The sequence below is a fragment of the Lichenostomus cassidix genome, chromosome 1Aa (genome assembly GCF_008360975.1).
Source record: "Lichenostomus cassidix isolate B80296 chromosome 1Aa, HeHo_3.0, whole genome shotgun sequence".
Classification (NCBI taxonomy): Eukaryota; Metazoa; Chordata; class Aves; order Passeriformes; family Meliphagidae; genus Lichenostomus; species Lichenostomus cassidix.
The window spans coordinates 51,504,973-51,530,152 of record NC_139480.1 but is presented as its reverse complement, the minus strand read 5'-3'; the positions used below and the strand labels follow the sequence as shown (position 1 = coordinate 51,530,152).

Here is a 25,180-nt window from a genome sequence, read left to right as displayed (position 1 = left end):
CTCAGAATCTGTCTTCCATATGCTTGACTATATTTATTTAAGCATATTTTAAAGCTTCATGTGTCATTTCGTGACCTTCTTTGAGGCTGTTCAGGAGTTCCACTAAGAAACAACAGCTGAATAGGTGACAGAGTAACCCTTCACGCCCTGAGCTGAATTTGTGGCATTTCAGTACCACCTTCCCTACAATGGCAGCCCTGGATACACTGCCAGTGGTGGCTTTGGAAATCCCACCAGATGTATTTGTACATCTGGCCCTTTGCCTTCTCAGGATCAGCCTCATTATGATTTATTAATCATCTGCAAAGAGCATTGACAAACAATGAATATTTATGACTACAGATGTAACCCTATTGTTGGTGCAAATTACAGTGTTTTCCTGGTAATATTCTGAATGGCTTCAAGTTGACATAAATAATTCATACTTGTAAAGCCATATGTTAAACTGTCATTGTAAAAGACTAAGTGCTGCCAGTTTTCACTTGAACCATATGTAAATATCAAGCACTTGATATTAAACATTGATATAAAGTCTAAGCCTTAATGCCACTTACACAATAAAGATTGCAATATGCCTCAATGCATTGAGTGTCAATGGCAAAAGAAGCCTTAGCTGCAGCAAAGGAACCATTTTTGTTCCTGAGTAAACTACAGTGTATTAGTTTAACCATGTCTGGCTTTACAAATTTAAATTAGTGAGAGCAGACCTCCAGCTTTTGCCATTATTACTGCGTGAAGGAAACAGCTTGAAATATTTCCACGAATCTACTGCAAGTTGCTAGTTTTTATCAAGGTACTCATTGCACACACATGACATGTATGTGTATATATATGTGTCAAATGCTGTGCATTTGTCACAGAATCATGGAATGGCCTGGGTTAGAAGGGACCTTAAAGACCACTCAGTTCCAATCCCCTGCCTGGAGGATGCAGATAGTCAAATTCAGCTTGGAAATAAGCCACACATTTTCATCACCTAAGGTAATTAGCAATTGGAATGACCTAATAAAGCTTGTAACTGACTCTTGATCACAGAAAGGCTCAAGCTGCAATTAGAGGATTATCTAGGAAAAAAAAAATTTAAATCACATTTATTATCCTTGTAGCAAGAATGATCTTAAGGAAGTTGTGTGGTTACAAAGGAGACTAACACTGGGTGGTTAAAAGTAACATTGTTTAGCCTCAAAATCCATTAATTTCTGTGATCCCAGTACTAGGCCTTGCACACACTTCTCACAGCTCTCTATTCCACGTTGCTTCCACAATTTAGATTTAGACTGTGTCCACTAAGCTCCACTGAAAGCTATTGGTGTGTCTGTGCTATTCTGCATGTTTCAAAGACAGCAACAATCTTTAATTAAAGGTTTTGCAGTCCTTCATCTCTCTCCAAATGAGTCTTGGCAGTTTCTTTTCCATGTGCAGTCCTGAAACAGAGCATTGCTCACAAAACACAACCACATTTACCGTTAATATGCCACTGCTGCTTGAGTGAGAGGAATAGAAAATTAAATTCTCTCTTTTAATGGGTTTTAAACCAAAAGCTCTTTCTTTCAACTCCTGTAGGAGTGTGAAGGGAGAACTTCTAGATTCAGACCGGGATAGACATAGGCATTGCAGATGCCCAGCAAGGCAGTACGTTTTTCTTTCCTCACAGAAGTCTGAGGGCTAATACAAACCCTCGAAAAGTTTGATACAAGCCCCCAAAACAGGCTGAAAGAATCCCATGAACTTGGCCAAAATTTCTTAATTGTAATGACACTGTTTCTTAATTGTAATGACACTGCACCTTGATTGCGCCTCTTTTTGCACCATCACCCTGGAATTTATGCTTTCCAAAGCTGCCCATCCCACAGGCTTTTTCTGGCTCTTAACTTTCAAATAGCTATGAAGAATCCTTTTCTCCTTGTCTTTACCTTATTTCAAGGCCAAAGTAAAATTATAGGGACCCCTTATTTCAGAAGCAGCTCATTTCATGCCTTGTCTTGAGCCTGCAGTGCACAGGCAATGTTTGGGTGTAACACACATACAGAAGAGTTGTATTTCATACCTCAATTCGTATTTCTAGATGTTCATTTGGACAGCAGAGTTTTGACATGTATTAAAGCTTTTCTACTGAAGTAGAAATTAAAGTCAAAATCTGCCAAGAAATGTGCAGTTATAAAAATGGCAATTACTTGTTTGAGTCTTCCTGGGCATACTTAGAGATGAATGTCTGTATTTTGTGATTGGAAATATATTTTGCTGTGTTTTTTTTTTTGTTTGTTTTTTGGGTTTTTTTTGGCTTTTTTTGGTAGCAGTGTAAGACCTTAGAGAGGGCTCCTGGGTTCTGTTCTTCTCTGAGCACCTTTTACTAAGTTCCATTCAATTATTACAGCTCTGTGCAAGTCCAGTGAAATCATTGGGGTTGCCCAGGTGCAACCACACTGAAAAGTCTGAATTTCAGCACTGGAACTACAAAGAAGGATGGAGAAGAGAGGAAATCTCTTGCTGTACTCCCCAAGTGCAGGTTGAGCTGGCATTGCTGATGGTTAGAAACACCTGCTTTGAGGAGGTGTTGCCTTGAGGGAAAATATCAATAAATAACTGAAATACTTATGATCTGAGCAAAGTGGCTGTGGTTTAATTCACAGAGAAGTGTAGAACTGTTGTCAAAAGCTGCCTGGTGCTGTCCAAGTGGAGGGTACTTCCAGGTTTCCACAGCTCAGAGGCCCACCCACCTGAGGATGCAGAGATGGGTCTCTGCCAAATTAAGTAACTCATAAGGAAATAACCCATCCAGAAAAATATAGAAGGGGTTTAATTTTATCTTTCTTTTTTGATTTTTTTTTAATTTCATTTTTTATTTTTTTAATAGGAAAAGAATTGTATCTCTTCAAGGAACACATTCAATACGCCATTAAATATTAAAACATGAACACATCACTGCACACATAACAAAATCTGCTTTTTCCTCCACTAGCCTTGCAAATCCATGACTGTATTAAAAGAAAATTAAAGTAAGATCTTTAAAGTAAATCTTTTAGTGTGCCTTTGGCACAAAACCAAATATTTTTTATTGTGAGGTTTTCTGTCTACATAGAAATATTCCCCTGCAACACAGTTCATCTTGGGGAATATTCCCCAGTGTAACATATCTGTCACTGGGATTGTTCTTCAGATGATCCATTTCGTCTTGTTACGTCAACAAATACTTACACTTTTTGGGCTGCTCCAGAGAGAGGATCATCCAGCCCAGCTTCTGGCCCTGCACAGACATCCCAACAATCCCACCCTGTGCATCCCTAAGAGAGCTGTCCAAACATTCCTTGAACTCTGCCAGACCTGGGGCTGTGACCATTCCCTGGGGAGCTGTTCAGTGCCCACCACACTCTGGGGGAAGAACCTTTTCCTAAAATCCATCCTCACCCTCCCCTGACTCAGCTTCATCCTCCCATTTCCTCAAGTCCTGTCTCTGGTCATGAGAACAGGAGGTTGCTTTCCACTGCCTGGATGAACTAGGGACTCTGGGATGGACTGGGGTGAACTGGGATGAACTGAGACTAAATGAGATGGACTGGGAGCTCTGGAAGGGACTAGGAGGAACTGAGACCTCTGGGATGGACTGGGATAGTGTGGGATGAGCTGGGAAATTTTGAATATTGAGTTAAATGTCCAAATTTGTTTTTTGCCATGTATGCTAAGTAACTTAGTTCATCCAGCATGTCCTTTCTTCTCATGTTGGCTTAGCAACTGCTTATGTTGTTCTGATCTCTCTTTGGCTGAGTGCTACAGGCAATGACAAAATCATGGAAAAGTAAGGTTCAAGGAAGCACACACATGGAAGAGCAAGCTAAGAAGATGGCCTGCTGACCATCCTGTTGTAACCCCAGCCAGCAGCCACTTGCTCACTCTCCACCAGCAGGATCAGGGAGAGAATGGGAAGGGTAAAAGCTGGGAAAGCCCTGGGTTGGGATAAAGGCAGTTTTACAGGGAAAGGAAGAGCCACACACACAAGGAAAGCAAAGCAGGGAATGAATTCCCTGCTTGCCATGGCTGGGCAGGTGCTCAGCCATCCCCAGGAGAGCAGAGCCTCACCACATACCAACAGTTACTGGGAAAACAAACACCATCACTCCAAGCATCCCTTCCTTCCTCCTTCATCCCCCACTTTACATGCTGATCGTGGTGCCATCAGGTCTGGAATGTCCCTTTGGTCATTTGGGGACACCTGTCCTGTCTGTGTCTCCTAAATTCCTCCACCAGAGTAGCAGCCAAAAAACAGAAAGGGCCTTGGCTCTGTGTAAGCTCTGCTGGGCAATAACAAACCCATCTCTATATTATCATCTCTATATTATCAGCCACTTATATGCTACGTTCCTAGTTCTGCCTGGGGAAACTTTTTACAAAGGCATAATGCTCCCAGATTTTTATGTTTATCTGTGGGCAATTGTGACTCAGAAATGGTTTATTAGAAACCTTTGACCTGACTTCTAATCTGATTTAAATTCATTTAAATTCAGAATAACTCTGAGCTAACTGCAGTGTAAGGGTAGTACTGGTCCATGGGGCAGCACTGGTGCTTCACAGAAATACAAACAGCAGCTGGCTTTGTGTCCTTAGTTAATTTGATTATATGGTTTTAGTTTAACTTAAACAAAGCAGTGACCTTATTATTATTTTAAGAAACCTATTTTGAGCGGAGGGAATCATATTTCTCACATAAATCCATCTTCAGATGTCTTCTTTAGATGTACATGCAGCTGGGGCTGGAGTTGAGTTTGTGTGGGGAGGGGAAAAGCATACTGGATTTCAGTGATCACAGTTGCTTTAAATTATGCAGGGAAGACAGAGATGCTGTTTACACATGAAGAAAACAAGGTTGGCAGCAGAGATCAGAGGGGCTTTGCTTTTGTAGTTCCTCTCTGTTATAAAACAAGTACCAGGAGAAGGACTGGGGTGTCTTGCAAGAATTATCTGGGGGGTCACATTTGGTGGTTGTGACCATCAGACAAAAATTTGTCAGTAGTCAGCATTCTTATTATGATTTCTGTCTTAAGTACTATTCTTCTGTAGCTTTACAAGAAACAATTGAGGATAAATGCTTGGATCTTGCTTTGCCTAAATGTAAATTAAGGTCAATCTCAAGGCTTTCTCCTGATATGAACTTTAGTAAGAGTTGAATACATGTTTTCAAATGCTAAAATCATAGTTACATGGCATATGTTCTGATTTTTGAGGACATTTTCCACATGTCTTGTTTACTCTCACCCTCTTTTATCTCAAATTAAAATCTACCTTAACATATCAGTTTTCTACATTGCATAATATACTTCAAAATCACAGCAGGGGAATTGAGAATGGTTCTCAGTAACAAATCTTATTAATTCTACCATTTCCTACTGAACAGTTCTGTCATGCCTGTTGTTTTGTTTCTGTGTTTTGCCTACAGAATGAAAAGGAGAAGCTGACATGGAGTGACCGCATGCCTGGATACGCAGCAAACTTTGGACTGATTTTATTTATGGTAACACAATCTGCATTTCTGCTTATTTATTACTTGTGACAACGTTTGCCGTGAGCATCTAGAGTGAAACCCTTGAACTGATGTTTTCAAATATGTTAAAAATCTGAAAGTAAGGCCCATTTGTAAGAAATAGTAGGAAGATTCATGGAGCTTAATGCCTGCCTCCAGCTTTATTCTCCTTTTCCAAAGGCTGCTTGTGGAAGAGCTGACTTGCTGGAATGTCAGCAGCTCATTGCACAAATCAAATGATCACACTGAAGTTAATGTCTGCACCCTTATAGATATGTTTATATATTTATGAAGAAGTATGCATTCTACATTAAATGTATTTTCTGGACATATTAGGTGTGTCATGTATGCATGAATGTGCAACATTTTGAGTGAGTTTACCATCCTGTGGCCATCCCAAGTATTTGCATTTTAGACAGAACTTTTAAGTGGCATCAGTCATGACTTGGAGCAGAGTGCACAGAATCTGACTAAGCACACAGCCCTGATTTAGCTTTTACAAGTCATTCTTTTGCAGACAAGGTGCTTACATGTGCTCTTGACTTTCACCACATGTTTAAATCTCCCCTAAGCATGAGCTTAAAGTGCTTTCCTGACTCATAGCCTAGGAATTACTCTCCCTGCTTACTGTAACATCTCAGAGAGATTTATAAAGGGTTATTACCTACAGTTTGTGCGATGTAAAATGTAGAGCTCCAATTCTTTAACTTCTGTTCATGACTAGTGGAACTAGGCTTACTTTCACCATCTGGTAAAGTGGCCACAACGATTTTTTTTTCTTTTTGCAATATTTTGAGCATTATTTATGTGTAAATATCTAGAGGAGACAACTTGCAAACCATGCATGAAATTCAAGCCAGCTCTTGATGAGGCAGAGCACGCTCTGCTTTCCTACATGGATATTGCAATCTGCTCTTTACTGTATGGGATATTTCCCTTTTTTTCTGCTAGATTAGTTAAACAGGGATTGGAAACACCAGACCGATGTTTTGTTGTCAGTCTGTGAAATAGAATTGTACTGAGAAACCCTTATTGGTCTCTGTTTTTATTATTCACACAGATTAATTCTTTTAGCTGTAAGGACTAAGTACAAAAAAAGTGATAAAATACTGAATTTGTGTGTGTGTGTGTGTGTGTGTGCGCACATACAAAGCTCAGACACAGACCTGCACACAAGTGCACTTTAATTTCTAGTGTTGCAGAGGTGATTGTTGAATTTTTAATGCTAACTTTTCCAGGCCCAAAAGGTCTGATGGCCCAAATCCATAGGTGTTTTCCATGAAGATTCCTACATTGCTACAGAATGATGCTGTTGTGTTCTGTCCCTCCTTCCCTCATATATAGCATGTATACATCCCATACATTCCCTGATGATTCTTGAAGCTGGTAATGGTTTTCTTAGTGGAAAATCTTTACCCTTTTTTATTTTTTTCCCATTAATTTGTACTTCTTTTGTGTACTTCACTTTTGTGAATCCTCTTTCAAGAATTGTGTTGTGCTCTTTTCTTTTCTTTCTGGCTTTTCCTCTGTATGTATTAAACCAGGCATGCTGTTTGTTTTGTTAAAAATGAAGGTTGAAAAAAACATTGGGTTTGCTTCTCTTGCCCAGTCTTACATCACTAAATAATTCTCAAGATTAATTCACATATTTATAGGTGCTTTAAAATCTGGTCACAGTTCTCATGTTTTACACAGAGCCTCACTGAACTGCAGAGGGGGCAGAAGATCCAAGCTTGATTTAAGCAATATATTTTGCAGGGGTTTTAGGAGAGAAATTCACAAGTTTTATTTTTGCAGAGTAAGACCATTGATAGCAGGAGATCTGGGCTCAGCTGGGTATCTACAAGTCTTGCTTGAGTGTGATTAACAAGAACCCATCACAGTTTATAAACTCCATCTTTAGAAGGCACGTGTCGTGGCAGAGATTTATGAGCCCATGATGAAAATGTTGGTGGTGTAGGAAGAGAGCAGGGTGGCATGGAGCAATGCATCACTGGGGCTTTTCTTTGTTTGTCCCAGTGTGAGGAAGGAAGAAAATCAATTTGTGTCATGGCAGAAGAGTTCAGCCTCTTCCACCCTAGTCTCACTCACATGGTGTAATACTTGACTCTAGAATAGCCCTACTGGGGAGCCAGAGAACTATTTGGACATTAAATTGTTATCCTACTTGGATGGAGGTAGCAGCCTAGCCCACGGGGTTTTATAGCTTCCTTCTCAGATCTAGTTTGCTTTCCTGTTTGTCTTCATTCATACCAGGCTCAGTAGGTGACCTTTTCTGCAGCCAATTTTCACATCTGTTTCTGAGCAATTCAGTCCTGGACGGGCTAGTTTAGATATTCAGGGAAGAAACTGCCATAACAGGGGTGGGGAGAACAGCCAGCTGGAATGTTGGCAATGATAGCAAACCCCAAAGTGGGCACCTGAACAAATGGTGGCCACCTGAGCTGGAATTTGGGCAGAAGAGGTATTTTCAGGAATGAGAGAATTGCTGTGAAGATACAGAAACCATTCCCCCCTGTGACTGTCTGGGGAGTGAGAACTGTGTTCACAGTCACTGTGCAGTCCTACAGGCTCTCCTCAATTTTCTCTTCTTGCTGGATGAACAGATAATGAAGACTCCTAAAGGAGTGTTTTTCCATCTGTGTCTAAGCAGATGTTTAAAAACAGCTGAGCAACTGAGAGTTTCTGAAGCCCTGGTGCTTTTGCAAAGCAAATATTTTTGTTCTTTAAACAAATAAAACATTTTTTTTCAATAACTTTGTATACCTTGCTATGGCACTGCATGGATTAAAAAGGCTGCTAGTCTCTCATCCTTCAGTAACATTCCTCAGGGCAAGGGATCCCTAAAATCCTTTGGTCAGGTTTAAGAGTTTGCTATTGAACTTTCAGGATCTGAAATTTCCTCTTTCTTTATTTAGCGAGGACTGTCCTTGACTCTTCTTCCTGTACTGTTAAAATATCATTCCTAAGTGGGAATTTGTGATGGAGAGATGTGTCTGTGGAGGCTCAGGGATCTCATCATCTCCAGACCAAGGCATCCAAGTTTACTTTGCTGGTTTTCCTGGTCCACCATTAGTGAAAAAATTTCAAAGAAATCTACAGGGAAAAGAAACAGGAAAAGAGTATTAGGAAGGTGATTAAGAAGAAGGAATCTGTCACTCAAATTAAGAAAAAGAAAAGAGCTTAAGGTGACTGTAGAGATGGAAGGTGAATTAAATTAATACCAGGTGGTGCTGTTTTGTTTTCTTCCTTTATTGGGAATTTTACTCTACGTGAGTGATTGCAATGGGGAAGTGAGAGAAAAGTCATGGTCCATGTGCTCCTGCACCACTTCTGTCACAGCAAGGTGGTTCAGCATGAATGTGATTTTTTTGTCTGCATGTTTGGTAGGTAAGGCAAAAGAAAAAAGAAAAATAGATACAAAACCTAGAAATGTTTCCTTGACACAATGAAAACTACAAAAGCAAAGGAAATAAAGTTTTAAGCCATTTGAAAAGATTTCATTTAAACTGTTTCATGTTCCAGCTTTTATCATTCAGCTATATTTCATTTAAAATTAATGAAACAGTTATTTAAAAAGTAAAAATTGGATGTTTTACTAGGTCTAACATTTTATTACTATTTGCTGACAAAACATATTTGCCAATTTCATCTGAAATCTCCAGGAGTTTCTCCAACTAATTAATTTTTAGTATGTTTCCTAGTTTTTCATAAAAGCAAAATGTGCCCAGTTTTCACCTCCAACCTTTAATAATTTCACTCTGATTCTTGTTGTGGTTCTTTTGCAATAGTTTCTTTTCATGCAATAACTTTCCTCTGCATACAGGAATTCAATAAACTATTGCTGTATCATTAAAAAGAACTGTTAAATTTCCTTAAACCCATGTTGTGAATCTGGGCCCCTAGGCCCACTGAAATAATTGCAATAATCTTTCACTTTTAGGTAATCTCTTTCATCTGAGGATCTCAAGATGTTTTACCTAAAATAATGAATGTTTCACAGGAATTCTTGCCAAAGGAAAAAATGAAAGGGAAAACTGTACCTTCTCCCCCTATTCTGCTGTGATGATGAAAATTTGCTACTTCTTATTTTTGTTTTATTGATTTTTTTTCATTGTGGATTGGTTTAGGTTTTTTTTTTTTTAAAACCAGATTACCACAACCCTCTGAAATTTAAATTCTTCTTGTGGGAACTTGACCTTAAGTAGCGAGGCTGACTTTCCTCATCTCATGGGTCAAAGCCAGCCCACAGAGGATGCCAGGGATACCAACTGATTTCTGGGACAGAAATGTAAAGTGAAGCCCTAATAACCCTGCTTAGGTCAGCCTCCAAAGAATAATAACAGGGGAAACTTTTTATTTTTTAATGTGTAAGTTGTCACTTTTGCTGTGCAAAGGTGAAGCTGTTTGAGCCAGTAAAGCCCATTAACTTGACGGCACATAAATAGAGGCCCTTCAGTCCAAGTCATCTGAAGCTATTGCCAGATAAAGGATTTTGCTTAATTCCTGCTTTTGAACACCAGATGCCCAAATTTCACTGCATGAATGATGTGTGGAATGTTAATCAGAATAGACATGCCCATCTTCAAGAATTCATTGAATTAGTGAAAAAGAATGACACAATGGTTTGGGTTGAAAGTGACTTGAAAGGTTCTCTATGTCTAACTCCCTGCCATAGGCAGGGATGCCACTCACTGGATCAGATCTCTCAGAGCCACATCCAGCCTGGCCTTGGACACTTCCAGGGATCCAGGGGCAGCCACAGCTTCTCTGGGCAACCTGTGCCAGGGCTTCACCATCCACACAGCAAATAATTTCTTCCCAATATCCAAACAAAAATCTCCTCTTTTGTTTTAAAACCATGCTCCCTTGTCCTACTTACCACTACCTGCCCATGAAAAAAGTCACTTTTGCTCTTTTTTATAAGCCTCCTTTAGATACTGAAAGGTGGTATAAGGTCTCCCTGGAGCCTTCTCTTCTCCAGGCTGAACAATCCCAACTCTCTCAGCCTGTCTCTATAGGAGAGGTGCTCCAGCCCTCTGAGCATCCTGTGCCAGCTGAACTGTTGTGTCTGTTTGGAGTCATGCACCCATTTTCTTATTTATGACTGTTTGTTGGAGAGCTTTGAATCCTTTTATTGTGATTTGATCACCTGCATACCACTACCTTGCTCTAAGAAATAACCCTGCAATACCAATTCACGGAACGCTGCCAACCTACCAGAGGAGGTTCAAAGCTGACCTAATCCCTGTGCTCATTTGTTTGCAGATTATGCTGACATTCTCAGCAGTGTTTGGTGTCATCGTGTACCGAGTCACTACAGCAGCAGCCCTGTCCTTCAGCACAAATGAGACAACCAGGTCCAACGTTCGAGTGACTGTGACTGCCACTGCTGTCATCCTTAACCTCGTGGTGGTCCTTATCCTCGATGAAATTTATGGAGCTGTGGCCAAGTGGCTGACAGAAATCGGTAAAACCCTCTTGCTACATTCCTCATTAATCCGTGTATGGACACCAGGGGGTGCAGGGAGGGTCCAGGAGGAATATTTTTCCCTGGTCAGTGCCAGTAAAAACATTCAGGCCTGTGAGTGTACCTCTTCACAGCTGAGAGCTGCAAAAAGTCAGTGGGTTGTTTCAGAGATGTTGATGGCCCTGCAAAAGCTACACTGGCAAATATTTACCACTTCATTTCTCTGATGAAAGTTGTAACCATTTCCTTACTCCTCAAATGATTTTTTTTTGTTCCACTTTAGGGGCATATCTGGGCTGGATTTTTTAATAATGATTTCTATTGCAGTTAGTGGTTGGACTTTTAAAATTTATTTTAAATATCAAAATATTGTTGCAAGCCTGGCTATTTATTTAAGTCTTTTAAAGGCAAGTCATTCCTTTGACTAATATAGAGGTTTAGGCCTGAAGTATTGTTTTGTTAAATACATTAGGCTAAAGATGTTTACTAATAGGGGTTTGTGCTTTTATTTTACTGTATAAATTAGACCAAGGATGTTGACTGATAGGGCCTTTACATAAGATTACTCTTAAAATTTCCATTTCTTCTCAATTTCTCAGAACACTTTTAAATTCACAAATGAAAATATTTCTTTCAGTCCTATTTTTGAAAGAAGATTACAAGCTACAGTTTTGCAGTTGTCATAATAGAGATCCAATCCTGAATTTTGGAAGCGCAGTCCTGTGGTTTTACCACTAGGGATAGCCTGTTAGTTTAGATTAAATTCCTAAAGTCTTTGAAAGAAATGAAGACAAAGCAATTCATTTTCACAAATTGCCACTTTATTGGGTCAATTTGTTTGTTTCTGTTTTGCACCAGTCTTTGGGCAGATTGTAACATGGTTAACACAAATGGACTCTGTTCTGTTGGCACAAATGAGCTCAGGTTCACTGTCCAGGCCAAAACTGTACCCAGATTTTCAGCTTTCACATAAGTGACAGGCTGCCAACTGTGTGTGACCTGATCTATCCTGTCCACTGCACCTGCTCAGGGGAAAAAGGGCACAAATGTTAAGGGATGACACAGCTGTGTGGAAAGAGTAGGAAAAGATGAAGGTGAGACTCCTGCAGCAGTTTCTAGGCAGAAGCTGGGAAGTGCAAGCCACTGCCATGGCCTTTCTTTGGGAAGCACAAAAGGAAAATCTCTCCCTTAGAAATGTGCACCAGGCTGAACTGTGAAAGAAACAGCGATTTCTTACTTGCTGATTATTGTCCCCTTGTCACTTGGTATTTAATTCTAATCCTATCTTTTTTTAGGGCAGCATTCCTAATCAGCCATCAGATGTTTTGTTTAAGAACGACCCAGTCAGAATAATCTCCAGTGCTACAAATTACATGAGTTAGAAAGTTCACTCCAGAAAGCTTTCTCCAGTGCCAGGCTCAAACGTCAAATGTAATCAAGATGTTTAAAAAATTACAAATCTTGCATGCTGATAAATGCTGCTTAACTTGTGAACTCTCATTTTGCTGAGAGGAGCAAAACACACTCAATTCTTTTTCCACACTGATGCCAATTTATCCCAAATGCGACCAGCCAAAGTGCAGATGGTATCCTGCTATTCCCAGGAAAATCAGACCATCTTCAGTAAACAGGTGGTGCCAGACAATACTTACAGCTCACTTGTAAATCAGAATCATGGACCGGTTTGGGTTGGAAGGGACATTAAAGATCCTCTCATTCCCATCCCCTGCCATGGACAGAGACATCTTCCACTATCCCAGGTTCCTCAGAGCCACATCCAACCTGGCCTTGGACACTGACAGGCATGGAGCAGCCACAGCTTTTCTGGGCAACCTGTGCCAGAGCCTCACCACCCTCACAGGGAGGAATTCCCAGAGGCCAAGGAAGGACCAGTGAAACAGGGACAAACCCCAAATTCCTCGTGTTTAAAGGCAGCAGCTCCTTCAGTGAGCTAAGGCCAGTTCCACACTTAGTGCAGCTCATTCTCCATCTGGAAAGTTCCAGCTGCCCAATTTTGGCATAACAACCCCCCAGTGAGAGTTCCATTTTTTGGGATGAGGGAGTTTTCTGCGTTACCAATGCACCTATTCCGGCTGAATGCATTTCTCATGAAGCACACCCAATGAGCTGGAGGACAAATTCTACACATGCCTTACAGCTATGGTATAGGATGTCTGAGGGAGCCTCTGGGACCATATATGGTGTGCAAATGTTCATCCAGAGGCTGAGCTCATCCTTGAGGGGGTTCTCTGTAAGGCAGAGGCTAGGATTTTTCTCCCTCAAATGAAAAGCTGGAAGCTGTTATTCCTGCTGCCCTGAGCTGTTGTCCTGTGGATCTATTCAGTGTTTGGGATCACGTGCAAATTGTTTGACAGTTTAATTAAGCTTTTTCACACATACAGGTGAGTTAGGGCTCACCGGGTTGTGCACTGATCTTTCATGAAAACGTGGTTGAAAGCATCACAAATAAAGCTAGGCAAAGAGGGCTTATTAGGCTTTGCTATTCCTTTGGTGCTAAAAAAAAAAATTGTGCTGCTTTCTTAAGGGAAAAAAACCCTAAAACAACAGCAAAGCAAACAACACCCAAACTGTGCCCAAAACAAAACTGTACAACTACAGCAGTATTTTTAATGAAGTCCTCAAAGCCAGAGCTCTGGATCTCCTTGTTATTCCACACTTTCATAGTGCCACAGAAATTCAGCCAAGAATGATACATTTAATCATAAAATTATCTTCTCTTCTGTTAGATGCAGCTCAGGATAAGCCCAGAAACACAAGGGTTTCACCCATATAAAATCTTTAAAAGCAGATCCTACTGTCAGTTTGAAAACCTCTGTCTTACACCTATGTTCTCTGCTGCTAGAAAATTTCCATGGAAATTGAAAAGAAATCTTGGAACAGAGTAATGAATGCTGAAAATATTTAAACCGCATTTTTACTAGTTACCTAAAGAAATCTTGAAATACAGAATATATCTAGAGAAGGGAGAGGTGTTAGCAAAAATGTGACTTTATTTTGCACATGATTTACTTAATACCTCATTCAAAAATGCATTTAGTCTTATGTTTAACATCAAGCATCTCAACAACCTCACCACAGAAAAGAAGGCTTGTGGACTGCAAGTTAAGGATGTTTTAAAGGTGTTTTTTCTGGTTGAAAGTCTTTGTACTTTGCTTTCAGCATTCCTGAACTGAGAATATTAATGCTTTATTATTTCAGTTGGGTAAGTGATAGATACACTTGTGAATGTTAATATACATATACACAGCAAAGTAATTTATACTGCTTTTGCTGTGTGGAATTGAATATCTCTGGAAATCAGGACTCAGTGACAGACCTAGTGGGCTTTGGTACAACTAGAGGTACAAAAGAAAAATCAGTATGAGCCCAAAGTTTGAAGTTTGGTCTGGTGTCTTTGTGTGTGTTTTGGGATTCAGGGATTTTTACATATTTACTAATTCAGTTTTCTTCTTTGCTTCTCCCCAGAAATACCAAAAACAGAGAAAACCTTTGAGGAGAGACTGATTTTGAAGGCATTCCTACTGAAGTTCGTGAATTCTTATGCATCAATTTTTTATGTTGCCTTTTTTAAAGGAAGGTAGGACAAATATCCTTTACATATAGATAGTTATTTATACTTTTTCACAGAGTTATTACACATTTATATCTATATGTCTCTATTAGTGGATCTATGTTTAAAAATGGACACAAAGACCTGAAAAAATGAGCTCTGAAAAAATGTTATTGACAGGGTTATCTAAAGTTAATAATTCCTTTTAGTTGAAAAAGGGGGTTGTCTTTCTAGTGAATGATGGTGCTTACAGGCCTTTGCATTCAGCAAAGGATGGAATTCACTTTTCCATTATTTTCTCATTGTTTGCACTATTCTCCCATATCAAGTTAAATTAAGAAATAGTTACAGTCAACTGGCAAATGAAGTGATTGACCAAAAAGCTAATTCAGCTGTCCTGCTAAATAAGTGTGACTTCCTATGGGCTCAGGATCTTTGTCTTTTGGGACCCACTCATCCACATCCTTTTGAATGGGAAGCTTAAAATGATTGCTTGCTAAAACTTTGGCAAAAAAAAAAATCTTTCAAACATCCTCTGGATTCTGTTTCCTACCATTTTGCTCTTCCTTTTGGGGGCTGTAAAGTTTGTTAATCTCTGCTCTTCACTAATCCTACCCAGCACCTTTCATCTCAGGATTTATGATGCATTTTGCCAGCAGTTGCAAATATTGTAAGACACCAATGAAAAAATCACCAAATTCTTGCTTTTTTTGGACCATATTTTTGTGTTGTATGGTTACAAAGTCAGTATCACTGTTTCTCCTGGTGTATAGATGTGTTAAGCAATTCCATTCAAGGCGTTACTCACATATAAGAGAATGTGAATTAGGATATGTGTCCCCAGTTTTATTTGTGATCTCTAATCAAGTGAGGGGGTTTATTATTGTTTTGTTTTAGCACAGAAAAATATTTTATTAAAATTATTTTATCCAGGTGTAGTAGAAAACCATTTGCAGACGCCTATTGCCTTGAAATAATTTTACATAATCAAAGCTGAATAGGTGCTGAGTCTTTGAAAATTCATGCTGAAGGAACTACTACTGAAATATTTTGGCTAATACGAATGAATAATCTTGATTTCGAAGTTAACTTATTTTTGTGCTTTTATACTAAATTATGGTGTCAAAATTAGCTTATTTTTCTATTTTTATACTCATTTATATATTATTATTGCTGTCAGGTTTGTTGGCCGTCCTGGTCGTTATGTGTACATGTTTGAAGGTTATAGGATGGAAGAGGTAAGTACATGTGAAATTAAAATTACAAAAGGAATCCTTTACACAAAGAAATGTGTCTACAATATTTAGTGGGCTACAGACAACAGGGGAAAAATAGAAAAGACGTTAAAACAAGAGGATAAATCCTCAACTTAAATAGACAAAACCCAGGGTTTCCATCTAAGGCAAATTTTTCATTCTCGAGTTTTGACTATTTCCTGGTCTTTCTTAGGTGAAGCTCCACCATTTCTATATTTTACAGGTGGGCACTAAGGCACAAACATTCCATGGTTTGGTTGAGGCCCTTGGGAAACATGAATCTGACTTCTCATTCTGCAGATCACTGGAAGCTTGGCAATTTTAACAGCTTAAAGGCCTTCAGCCATTGTGTGCTAAACCTGTAAACATCTGGGGGTTTTTTATATTTTTTTTTACCAAATTCCCTCATGAAAGGGAATGCTGTGGGTATTCCCTTGAAAACTGATGGATGTACTCAAGGTTTGACAATAAAGCTAACATAAAAGTCTTTTCAAGACTGAAGGTTCCTTTCTCCCCGGGGAGACATCAGGTTGGAAGAATATCGGTGATACTACATTATGTTTATTACATTGATTATATAGTAAATATTTTTAAAGGAAATATAGGATCCCCAGGGCATGGTGAGTTATTTCTGAGCTCTGCATATTTTCCATAATGCAGTTTTATGAGTGGAGATGAAATACCTTGTCAAGCATGGATGTGCAGTGATGGATGAGCTCCATGATCCCACACAAATTGGTGGCAGGGACAGTGGGCACATGGGGACACTGGGAGCTCTCCCAGGTGGGGATTTTTAAGTTAATTCTCTTAATCCCTTCATGCTCTCTGGTTTTGTTTAATTGCAGTGTGCTCCAGGAGGGTGTCTGATGGAACTCTGCATTCAGCTGAGCATCATCATGCTTGGAAAACAACTGATCCAAAACAATCTCTTTGAAATTGGAATCCCGTACGTATCCCAGCTTTTTCCATTATGCATTATTCCTATGGCACAGTAAATCAAAGGCTTGATCCTTATTCAGCTAAATGGGACTTTTGCCACTGCCTTCAGTGGGTTCTAATTGAATGTGATGATAAATCGCATTTTTGGTTGTGGTGAAATGATCTGGTTGTATTTTATGTTGAATAATTGGCTATATCTTCCCTAAATGGCTTAAAGAAAGTGATGGAATATATGAAATAATGGATTTAAATTAATTTTAGAAAGCTAGGAAAACAGGCAAGGTATGATAGATCTCCTGGGAAGTTTTAGAGAAACTTTCAGGACAGCAGCATTGAATACAAATTAGCACAATGTGGACAGGAGCTAGCATGGGATAAAGCAATAGCCTATAAAAGATGTTAAAATCTATTACTTGATCTATGACTATTTTATGGGTTTGGGGATGAAATCCACATGTTTCCAAGGTGCCTTTATGTCAGTCTGTGATGATGCAGGAGCTGGAGCATGGCAGAGACACTGACACTGCTTCAGTGCTCAGTTTTCAGGGAAAACTCTCCCTGTCTGTCACCAGTGCCAAGCGGATCTTCAGGCACTGGGAATCCACTGAGAATGTCCTGCTCCTGCCTCGTGGGAGGTTTGCTCCATGGTGGCAGTGGCCTGGGAAATGCTGGAGATGAAGGGTCTGGTTTAGACATCTCATCTCCACTGAAATGAGGCAGAATCTTCCAACTGGTGTCAGTAGCTTTTAGGTCCCATCCGTAAGACTGTGAAGATGCAACTAGCAATCAAGATGAGTGATTCTTAAAAGATAAGAAATATATTTCAAATGAGCCCTTTTCCTCCCTTTTCTCAGCAAGAACTTTTTTTTTTTTTTCCTTCTAGCAAGGAATTTAAATACAGAGAAAGAAAAATTCCCAAACAAATCAGATGTGGATTATGGATGTTTCATTATTCTTGTGTCAAAGTTCAATAGGGAGGCCTGTTTTCTGTCTGCATCTCACTGAGTTTACATTTTATTTTGAGAAAAGGGTGGTAAATCATTCCCAAAATATCTGACATGCTGAAGGCTTAAAGCTTTCTCAGTGTAAACCTGCTGTAATTTGTTTCTCGTCTTCCAAAAACTTACTGCTACTGGACTTTTTAATGGGGATTTTATGATGTTACAAATACTGTATTTATTATTTTTGATTCATGAAAGCATAGGCTGATCCAGTCCAAACAGAAAGTCATGTCCAATTATTTTTCATTTCCCTCCCTTCGGTGCAAGAATGCGACAATCTCATCCCATTTTTCTCCCACTGATCTGCACCCCCACCCTTCAGCCAACAAACCGTGGTGGCCTCAATTTTTAAAACTGTTTAAAAACAAACATGCTTTCACCCTCTCCTTCCCAGATAAATACCTCATTTCAGTCACAATGCTGTCTTGTCATCCTGGAATAAACCGATCTGCTTTTCCTTTGCTTGTCTGCATTCCCAAGAAAATCGTGTGTGTATCTGTAAGGCTCTGCCCTTCTTCCTGGACCCAGAAGAATCACTGAACACTTAATTAAATCAGAGTTAGCTTTCTGCTCCTGCATGGACCACTCTACCTGTTTGGGCTGGACCCTGAATTGTACCAGCAGCTGCATTTTTCATCCCCCCTTGCCTTGTGCCTCTTTGGAGGGAATGAGAGTCGGAGGGAATAACACAGATTCTTCCATTGCCTCCCTGTGTTTTCACCGAGGGTCCAGGTGCTTCCACCAACCTTCTCCATATGGAGAGGCAGAAGGGAATATCAAAAATGGTGATTTACTCCTCAGAATCTGGTGCTGTTCCCTGCACATCATCCACAACATGGAAGTACCTCTCTACTGAATTATCTGACAGCCCACATCAAAAGGGTTTTCTTCCTCCTTGAAATCTCTGGATGTCAAGACTTTTTTCAGGAAACCTTTTGATTTCATTCACCAGAAAACCCAAGGCATTTTACTTACTTTGCAGAAGATCACGAAGCTGTCCCATTTGCTGTCTGTTTCCCCTCAAATATGCTGCTAAGTAGATGATAGAGTGAGTTTGCAAGCAACAATGATCCTTTATGTTTCTAGAACCCCAATTGCTGCTTCGGAAGCATCTTGGAATGTCTTCATTTTGCTTTACGTCAGTGCTGGATGAGGAGGGAAACTTTAGATGGCAGCCCTGCATTTTCTGGGGTCATGGGGGACACATCCTTGCTTCTTCCTTCATTGTTTCTGTAGAAATTACTGCCACAGCTATAATAGATATCACTTGCTGGTCTCCTAAATCTTCCCATGATTTCTTTTTTTAATTTTTAACATTGATAATGCATCCAACAATAGCAAACCAGCAAGGTAAATGCAACAAGATTTGAATTATAGGAAACTAAGCCCTCTTGAACTGAAATGTGTGTTCTGTGGGGCTGGAATTCACAAGTTTAACAGATGTAAATATGCCACAGTTCACTCAGATGTGTCACATACCATCATTCTTTTACTGTTGCCACAGGAATTGACCCTAAAAGGCTGCAGGGCCTGAAAGCCTTAACCCAGAGTTACTTTAAGACCTCTTTTATTCAGCTCTGTTTTTTTCTGAACTTATTGAAAAAAACATCCATGTGGTTATTTTATTACGCTCTGACCTTGGTGCTAAACCCTTAGGGTGAAATCCTGGCCCTATTGAAGTGAACAGCAAAACTCCTATTGAATTTAGTGAGGCCATGATTTTGGCCCTTCTATTCAGCATCAATTTTCATCACTTCCTTCAAAAGGCACTTAACTATGGTGGATGTGAACATCAAGAGTTAATAAAATCCATTTAAAGACACCTCTTCATAACTATTATCTCTTATGTTGTTTTTCACCTTTACCAAATTATTCTTAATTAAAGGTTTGGGGTTGTTTGCATTTTTTTCCCCTTTCCTGTTTTTGGTTATTGTTTTTCTCTGATCAAGAAACCAATAAAGCCCAAACACAATTGAAACTCCCTTAGAATCCAGGAAGTCTGTATGCCAAGGAAGCATGGCTATACCATAAATTTGTGAAACAGAACAGGAGATTTGGATACTTTATTTCCAGGCTGAACAGCCCCAGTTGTACAGCCACTGAAGACACAAACACTTGTGCCAACAAAGTAATTTTCCTGCATCTGTCCTTCTGCAACCTGCCCTCCAGATGCCCCACCTCCCCAGCCTCTATCCATTCCACACTGTCTCACTCCATAAATTTCTCTTTTTTCCCAAGTCATCATCATGCTTTCCTGTAGACCCCCCAAATCCAGCTGCTCCTTCTTACTGCATAAATAGAGAAACTGTTGATCATCCCTCTGATTTTTTGAAAAGGAGCCTTCATCTAATCACCATGTGCTTATAGCCTGGCCAGGATCACTTGGAGCTTGATTTCTCTCTTTTCATCATATTTTTTCTCAAAAGCTCGAGGGTTACTGACAGGTGGGGCTGTAGTGATTTTATGCTCACTTCAGCTGCTTGTTAACGTGCATAATGCAGTGCTCATTGGTTAAACTGGGAATTACAATCAGCAGAATTCAGCCACGTTCCCACCTCTTACCTAACAATAATTTGGTGCCAATCCCCTGTGAGAAGCTGCAGTGTCATTTTTGACTCCTCTAGACACAGCCTGACAAAAGCCTGTTCATTTTCTTTTCCTCTCATGCTGCATTCATTCTTCTCACATGCTGCTCAGTCTCCTTAAGGATGCACGTTGCTTTTTGCTATCCCCTGGTAAAAGGATCAGAAATAATGGCTATTCTACAGCTCCACAGCTTTCCCTCTTTGCCCAGATTTGTGTGGAAACTTTGCTGCCTGAGCCTCTTCAGCACAAATCTTCTGGAACACTCATCCTGAAGGGGCAAATCTACCTCTTCCTCACTGTGGGGGGCTGCCTGGCATGCACAAATCAGAAGCTAAAAGAACCCTTTTTCTGTCAATCTTCTTTAAAAACGTTTATCTGGGTAATTAAAAACGGGTTTCAAGCAAAGGCATTTGAAAAGCATACTCAGTTTCAGCATCACAATCACAAGCATAGATATAGGGTTCTGCAAAACCCATTTTCATTACCCTACTGCTGCATGGCTGGAGAATAACACCCTGCAAATCCCTGTTCTCTGTTCCTTTAACTTTCTGACACATTTCTGTTTGGTCTCAAACTTCACATGCTTGGATATGACACAAAGGTACATTTCTCTTTGGTGGAAAATTTGAAATTATTAGTTTGGCTTGCTTTCAGTCAGTTGATATTTAAAAAAAAAATACATTAAAAAAGCATACAGACACTCTTCAAAGCTGAACTCCAAATGGTTAAAGGTGCTGTTCCTCGTGCCTGGCTTATAGATAGCCAGATGAAAAATTAAATATTATTCTGAGCAACTGAGCCCTGGATTTGGTGCATTTCCAAATAAACATTAAAAACAACAACTATTGTTTTAGTTACTAGGTTCTCGTGGGAGGTGTGTGTGTGCATTAAAGTCCTCAACTGCATTCTGTGGTGCTGTAGCTGAAGGATTAGAACACACGTGCTCAGACTTGACTTGACATCTAAACACGCCCAAATTTTATCTCAGCTGCTGCTGCATTGTGACAAAGAGATTATCTTCACTCTCGTCTGCCTATGGAAGAGTGAGGGACAATTATAGCTCATATCATTTCATTGGAACAGAAATCAGCACTGCCTTGAACTTACTGTTCACCGTCCTCTGAGAGTCCCTCACATTAGGAAATTAATTGGGATATGTTGGAAGAGCATCCTGGGAATTCTTTGATTGTTTTAAATCCTGCCCCAGTCTCCTACCCTCTGAATACTACATCACCTCTGTCACACACAGGTTCCCTTGGCTGCCATAAAAGCAGAGGAGGAGAAAGGGAATTTTAGTCTCTTGAAATGGCTGAGTTTGCATGGTGTAGGAGGTAAATTACTTTATAAGGATTCATCTAATTCTATCTTGTGTCCCCCCCCCCCCACTTTTTTATTAAAACTGTGTGATATGAGTATCCTGGGCACCAGTATTGCCAAAGTACTGATGATGTTACCATCAGACTTGTGAGCTACGACTTCATTCCACCTGAAACAAAAGCTGGAGCTGTCCTGTTGATTTCTGAACCTTTTTGATGCTGGGTCTGACAGGGCCTGATGCAATCTAGATCTGTTAAAAAGTGTATTCCAATCCCCAATTCCTCCATACTGGTGATGAAATTGAGTGGGTCCTGTAAACAGTGGTCAGAGCAGAAATTCCTCAGCCACTGTGGGCATTTCCAGGCTGCTACAGAGCCTTGTGTGATGCAGTGACACAGTGATCCCATGGCTCGCTGTAAATTCGGGAATGAAGCAATAAACCCACGCAGCAAAGCCTTTCTTGTGTTTGCCAGCTTTTGTAGCTCAGCCTTGCCCTGCTACTGAAGTCAGGGTCCGGGAAAGTGGTTCTGCTTCGCTGGAGGTCCAAAGGAAAACCCCTTCCCCCAAATATTCCTGTCTCCAGGCCACACACCTACAGTTCAAAGGGTTTATCACAGGCTGTGGGGGAAGAGTTGTGGGAGAGCCTTGCTAACACTACTGGCAAAACATCACTGGAATTAGTCTGGATTTTCACTCATGGCACGTATGTGAAGAGCTATAAAATAGCGCCGTGTGTTTTTTGTGGAAGATAAATATCATCTGAAAAAGAAAGACATGCAATAAGTATAAATCTTGCTATTTTATGCTAATTTGACTGTATTTTGCTTCCTTGATTTTGAAGAAATACCTCATTCTACTGTGGTTTTCCATGGGAATTTCTCAGTGTGTGAAATAGCATGAAGTTGTTGATGTATAAGTATTTAAAATATCACTGTGGGGGTGGGGGGGGGCATTGGGAAACCTTTACTCTTCATTTGGAAATGGATTCATTTTACTCTAATTAATTTCTCAGTGTCATGAAATTTGTATCCCCATCTCTGTGGGACAGTGTACCTGTCAATAAGCAGCATCAGAACTTCACAGTTCTGAATTTGCACAGGGTGGTGCAAATTCACCCTGTGATGCACCGAAGTAACACCAGGTTAATTTGGTGTTGCTGTGTAAAGACTTGGGCCAAATCTTGTAGGCAAAAAAAAATTGATTCAATCTGAACTTTTGTTCCTCAGGAAGCTAAAGAAGCTCCTCAGGAAGCTGAAGGATGAAAGAACTGAGCCAATGGAAATGGACAGCAACCAGTCAAAGGACCCTCAGCAATGGGATCTCGACTACATCTTGGAACCTTTCACTGGGCTGACTCCAGAATACATGGAAATGAGTAAGTTTACTGAATTTCCTTTCCCTTTCTGCAATAACCATGGCTTTACATATGACTGTATGTCACAAATTGTCGTGAGAAAGGGAGGAAAATACCCCAACACTTGTAGTTTGCAGAAATTCTATTTCTATGGCAAACCAGCAGGGCTTTGAGACTACCATGGTGCCAACAGAGCAATAATGATGAATCCCACTATCTGTTAATACTTTTGCTGTCAGATTCCAGTGCTCCCAGCTGAGAGAAGTCCATAGAAACCATTTGGCCACAGAATCAATAGCTGTGGTTGGAAGGCACGTTTGGAGATCATCTGGTCCAACCTCCTGCTCAAGCAGGGTCAGCTAGAGGATGTTGCTCAGAGGCTTGTCCAGTTGGGTTTTGAATATTTCCAGAGATAGAGACTCTACAGCCTCTCTGTGTAACCTTTCCCAGTATTTGATTGCCCTTACATCAAGGACTTTTTAATGTTTAAATTGCACTCCCTGCACTTCCATTTGTGCCCTGAGCCTCTTTTCCTTTCCCTGGGCACCCTTGAGAAGGTTTTAGCTCTGTCTTCCCCAACCAGCCACCCAAGTAAGATCCCCTGAGCCTTCTTTTCCTTTGGCACAACAGTCCCAGTGCTCTCAGCTTCTCCTTGTTCGTCAGGTCCTTTGGTCCCTGAACCATCTTAGTGTCTCTCCAGTGGATTCACTGCAATATGTCCACATTTTTCTTCTGCTGGGGAGCACAGCCATGTAGCTGCCTCATGAGTAGACCCTGGAGAGGCAGGAAAGGAGAAAGCAGGAATGATGTGGGTTGGGAAGTAGGAAGGAGAGAAATAATCCAGGCAAACCCAAGCTTTTGGACAGAAAAGAATTCAGGGAGAACCACAACTTGTCAATGGGAATGGTATCTAAAACCAGACGTGTTAAATATTGAATGTGGCAGCTCCTGTGTTAACGAGTCACTATTCTCAAAACAGCTGTAAGAGAATGCATTTTATGGCAAAAAAATTAAAGGCCATTTATGGTTTATCTGTCTGTATAGAAATAATCTTGGTTTATAGGTATAATTTATAATTATTTATAAATGCATATATGAAAATTTATGGAATGGTAGATTTATGTAAATCTATACATATGTAAGTGTATACAAGGTATTTTACATGATGGCAGACTTGGGGATGTCTTACTAAAACCTTTATGGATCTAAACCTTGCCCTCTGCAGTGCCATAAAGGATCTCTCACCTTCCTTTATCTTCCTCTCAATTGTTCCAACACACCTTAGGACCTGTCTGTGTCACAGCTTCTATTACCTTATCCCTTTCAGCACAGGATGATACTTTGTTGCAAAATTATCCTTTAAGATTGGTTTTTTCTCATGCATTACTTCAGCACGATATGATTTTTGTTCCTGCAAACTTCAGGCAAGCATCTTAGCAATTTTTGAAATTAAACAATGGTGAAAAAATAGACATTTTTCCCTGTAAAAATTTGTATGTATTTTTATGCTCAGAAATAACTCAGAAATGTCTGTGTTTTAACAACCCAATTCTTTTGGTTAGCTAGCTCTGTCTAAGGACAAAGACCGTTAGTTACCCGTAACAAATATCTACTGGTTTGATGTTTATCAACATTGCTTGGGTTTGCTGTCAGTGGTCTTAGTTCTGCTGTGGGAAAAACGAATTTCCAAAATGTCAGATTTGTTTTACAGATTCATTTAGGGCCATCTGCTCAGAAAGGAAGCAGGTCAGTAGTCTGTCCTTCAAAGAAGAGAAGCTACAATGGGGCTTTCCCTACCTGTGTTTTGACTTCAGAGTATTTTGGGGCTCCCATGTTTAGCCATTTGTAAGGGAACCGTTTGGTTTGTTTTTTTTTTTAATTTTAGGAGCAAGTTCTAGAAATTGCCAAAATTAGTCAAATCATGGCCAGTGAAATGAGTAGGTTAATGTGTTTTTTAAAAGAAAAGAAATGCAGAAGCATCACCATGGGCTGTTAAGGTTTGGGGGTTCCTGTTCCAGGGAAGTGGTCCCAGCCCCAAGCCCGCCAGGGTTTGGACAATGCTCTCAGGAACATGGTGGGATTCTCAGGCTGTCCTGTGCAGGGCCAGGAGTTGGACTGTGATGAGTCCCTTCCAACTCAGGATATTCTATGATTCTATTCCATGTTTCTGACTC

General features: G+C 40.1%; 1 protein-coding gene across 1 annotated transcript in view; it reads left to right on the top strand.

The window, feature by feature from the left end:
* The window catches only part of ANO2 (anoctamin 2), a 128,946-nt gene that overhangs the window by 87,588 nt on the left and 16,178 nt on the right, over positions 1–25,180 (top strand). Inside the window, exons 15-20 of the mRNA XM_085048937.1 lie at positions 5,429–5,503; positions 10,781–10,982; positions 14,469–14,580; positions 15,734–15,791; positions 16,655–16,755; positions 22,879–23,027. Coding sequence (XP_084905063.1) covers positions 5,429–5,503; positions 10,781–10,982; positions 14,469–14,580; positions 15,734–15,791; positions 16,655–16,755; positions 22,879–23,027 — 697 coding nt within the window. The remainder of the gene's footprint in view (positions 1–5,428; positions 5,504–10,780; positions 10,983–14,468; positions 14,581–15,733; positions 15,792–16,654; positions 16,756–22,878; positions 23,028–25,180) is intronic.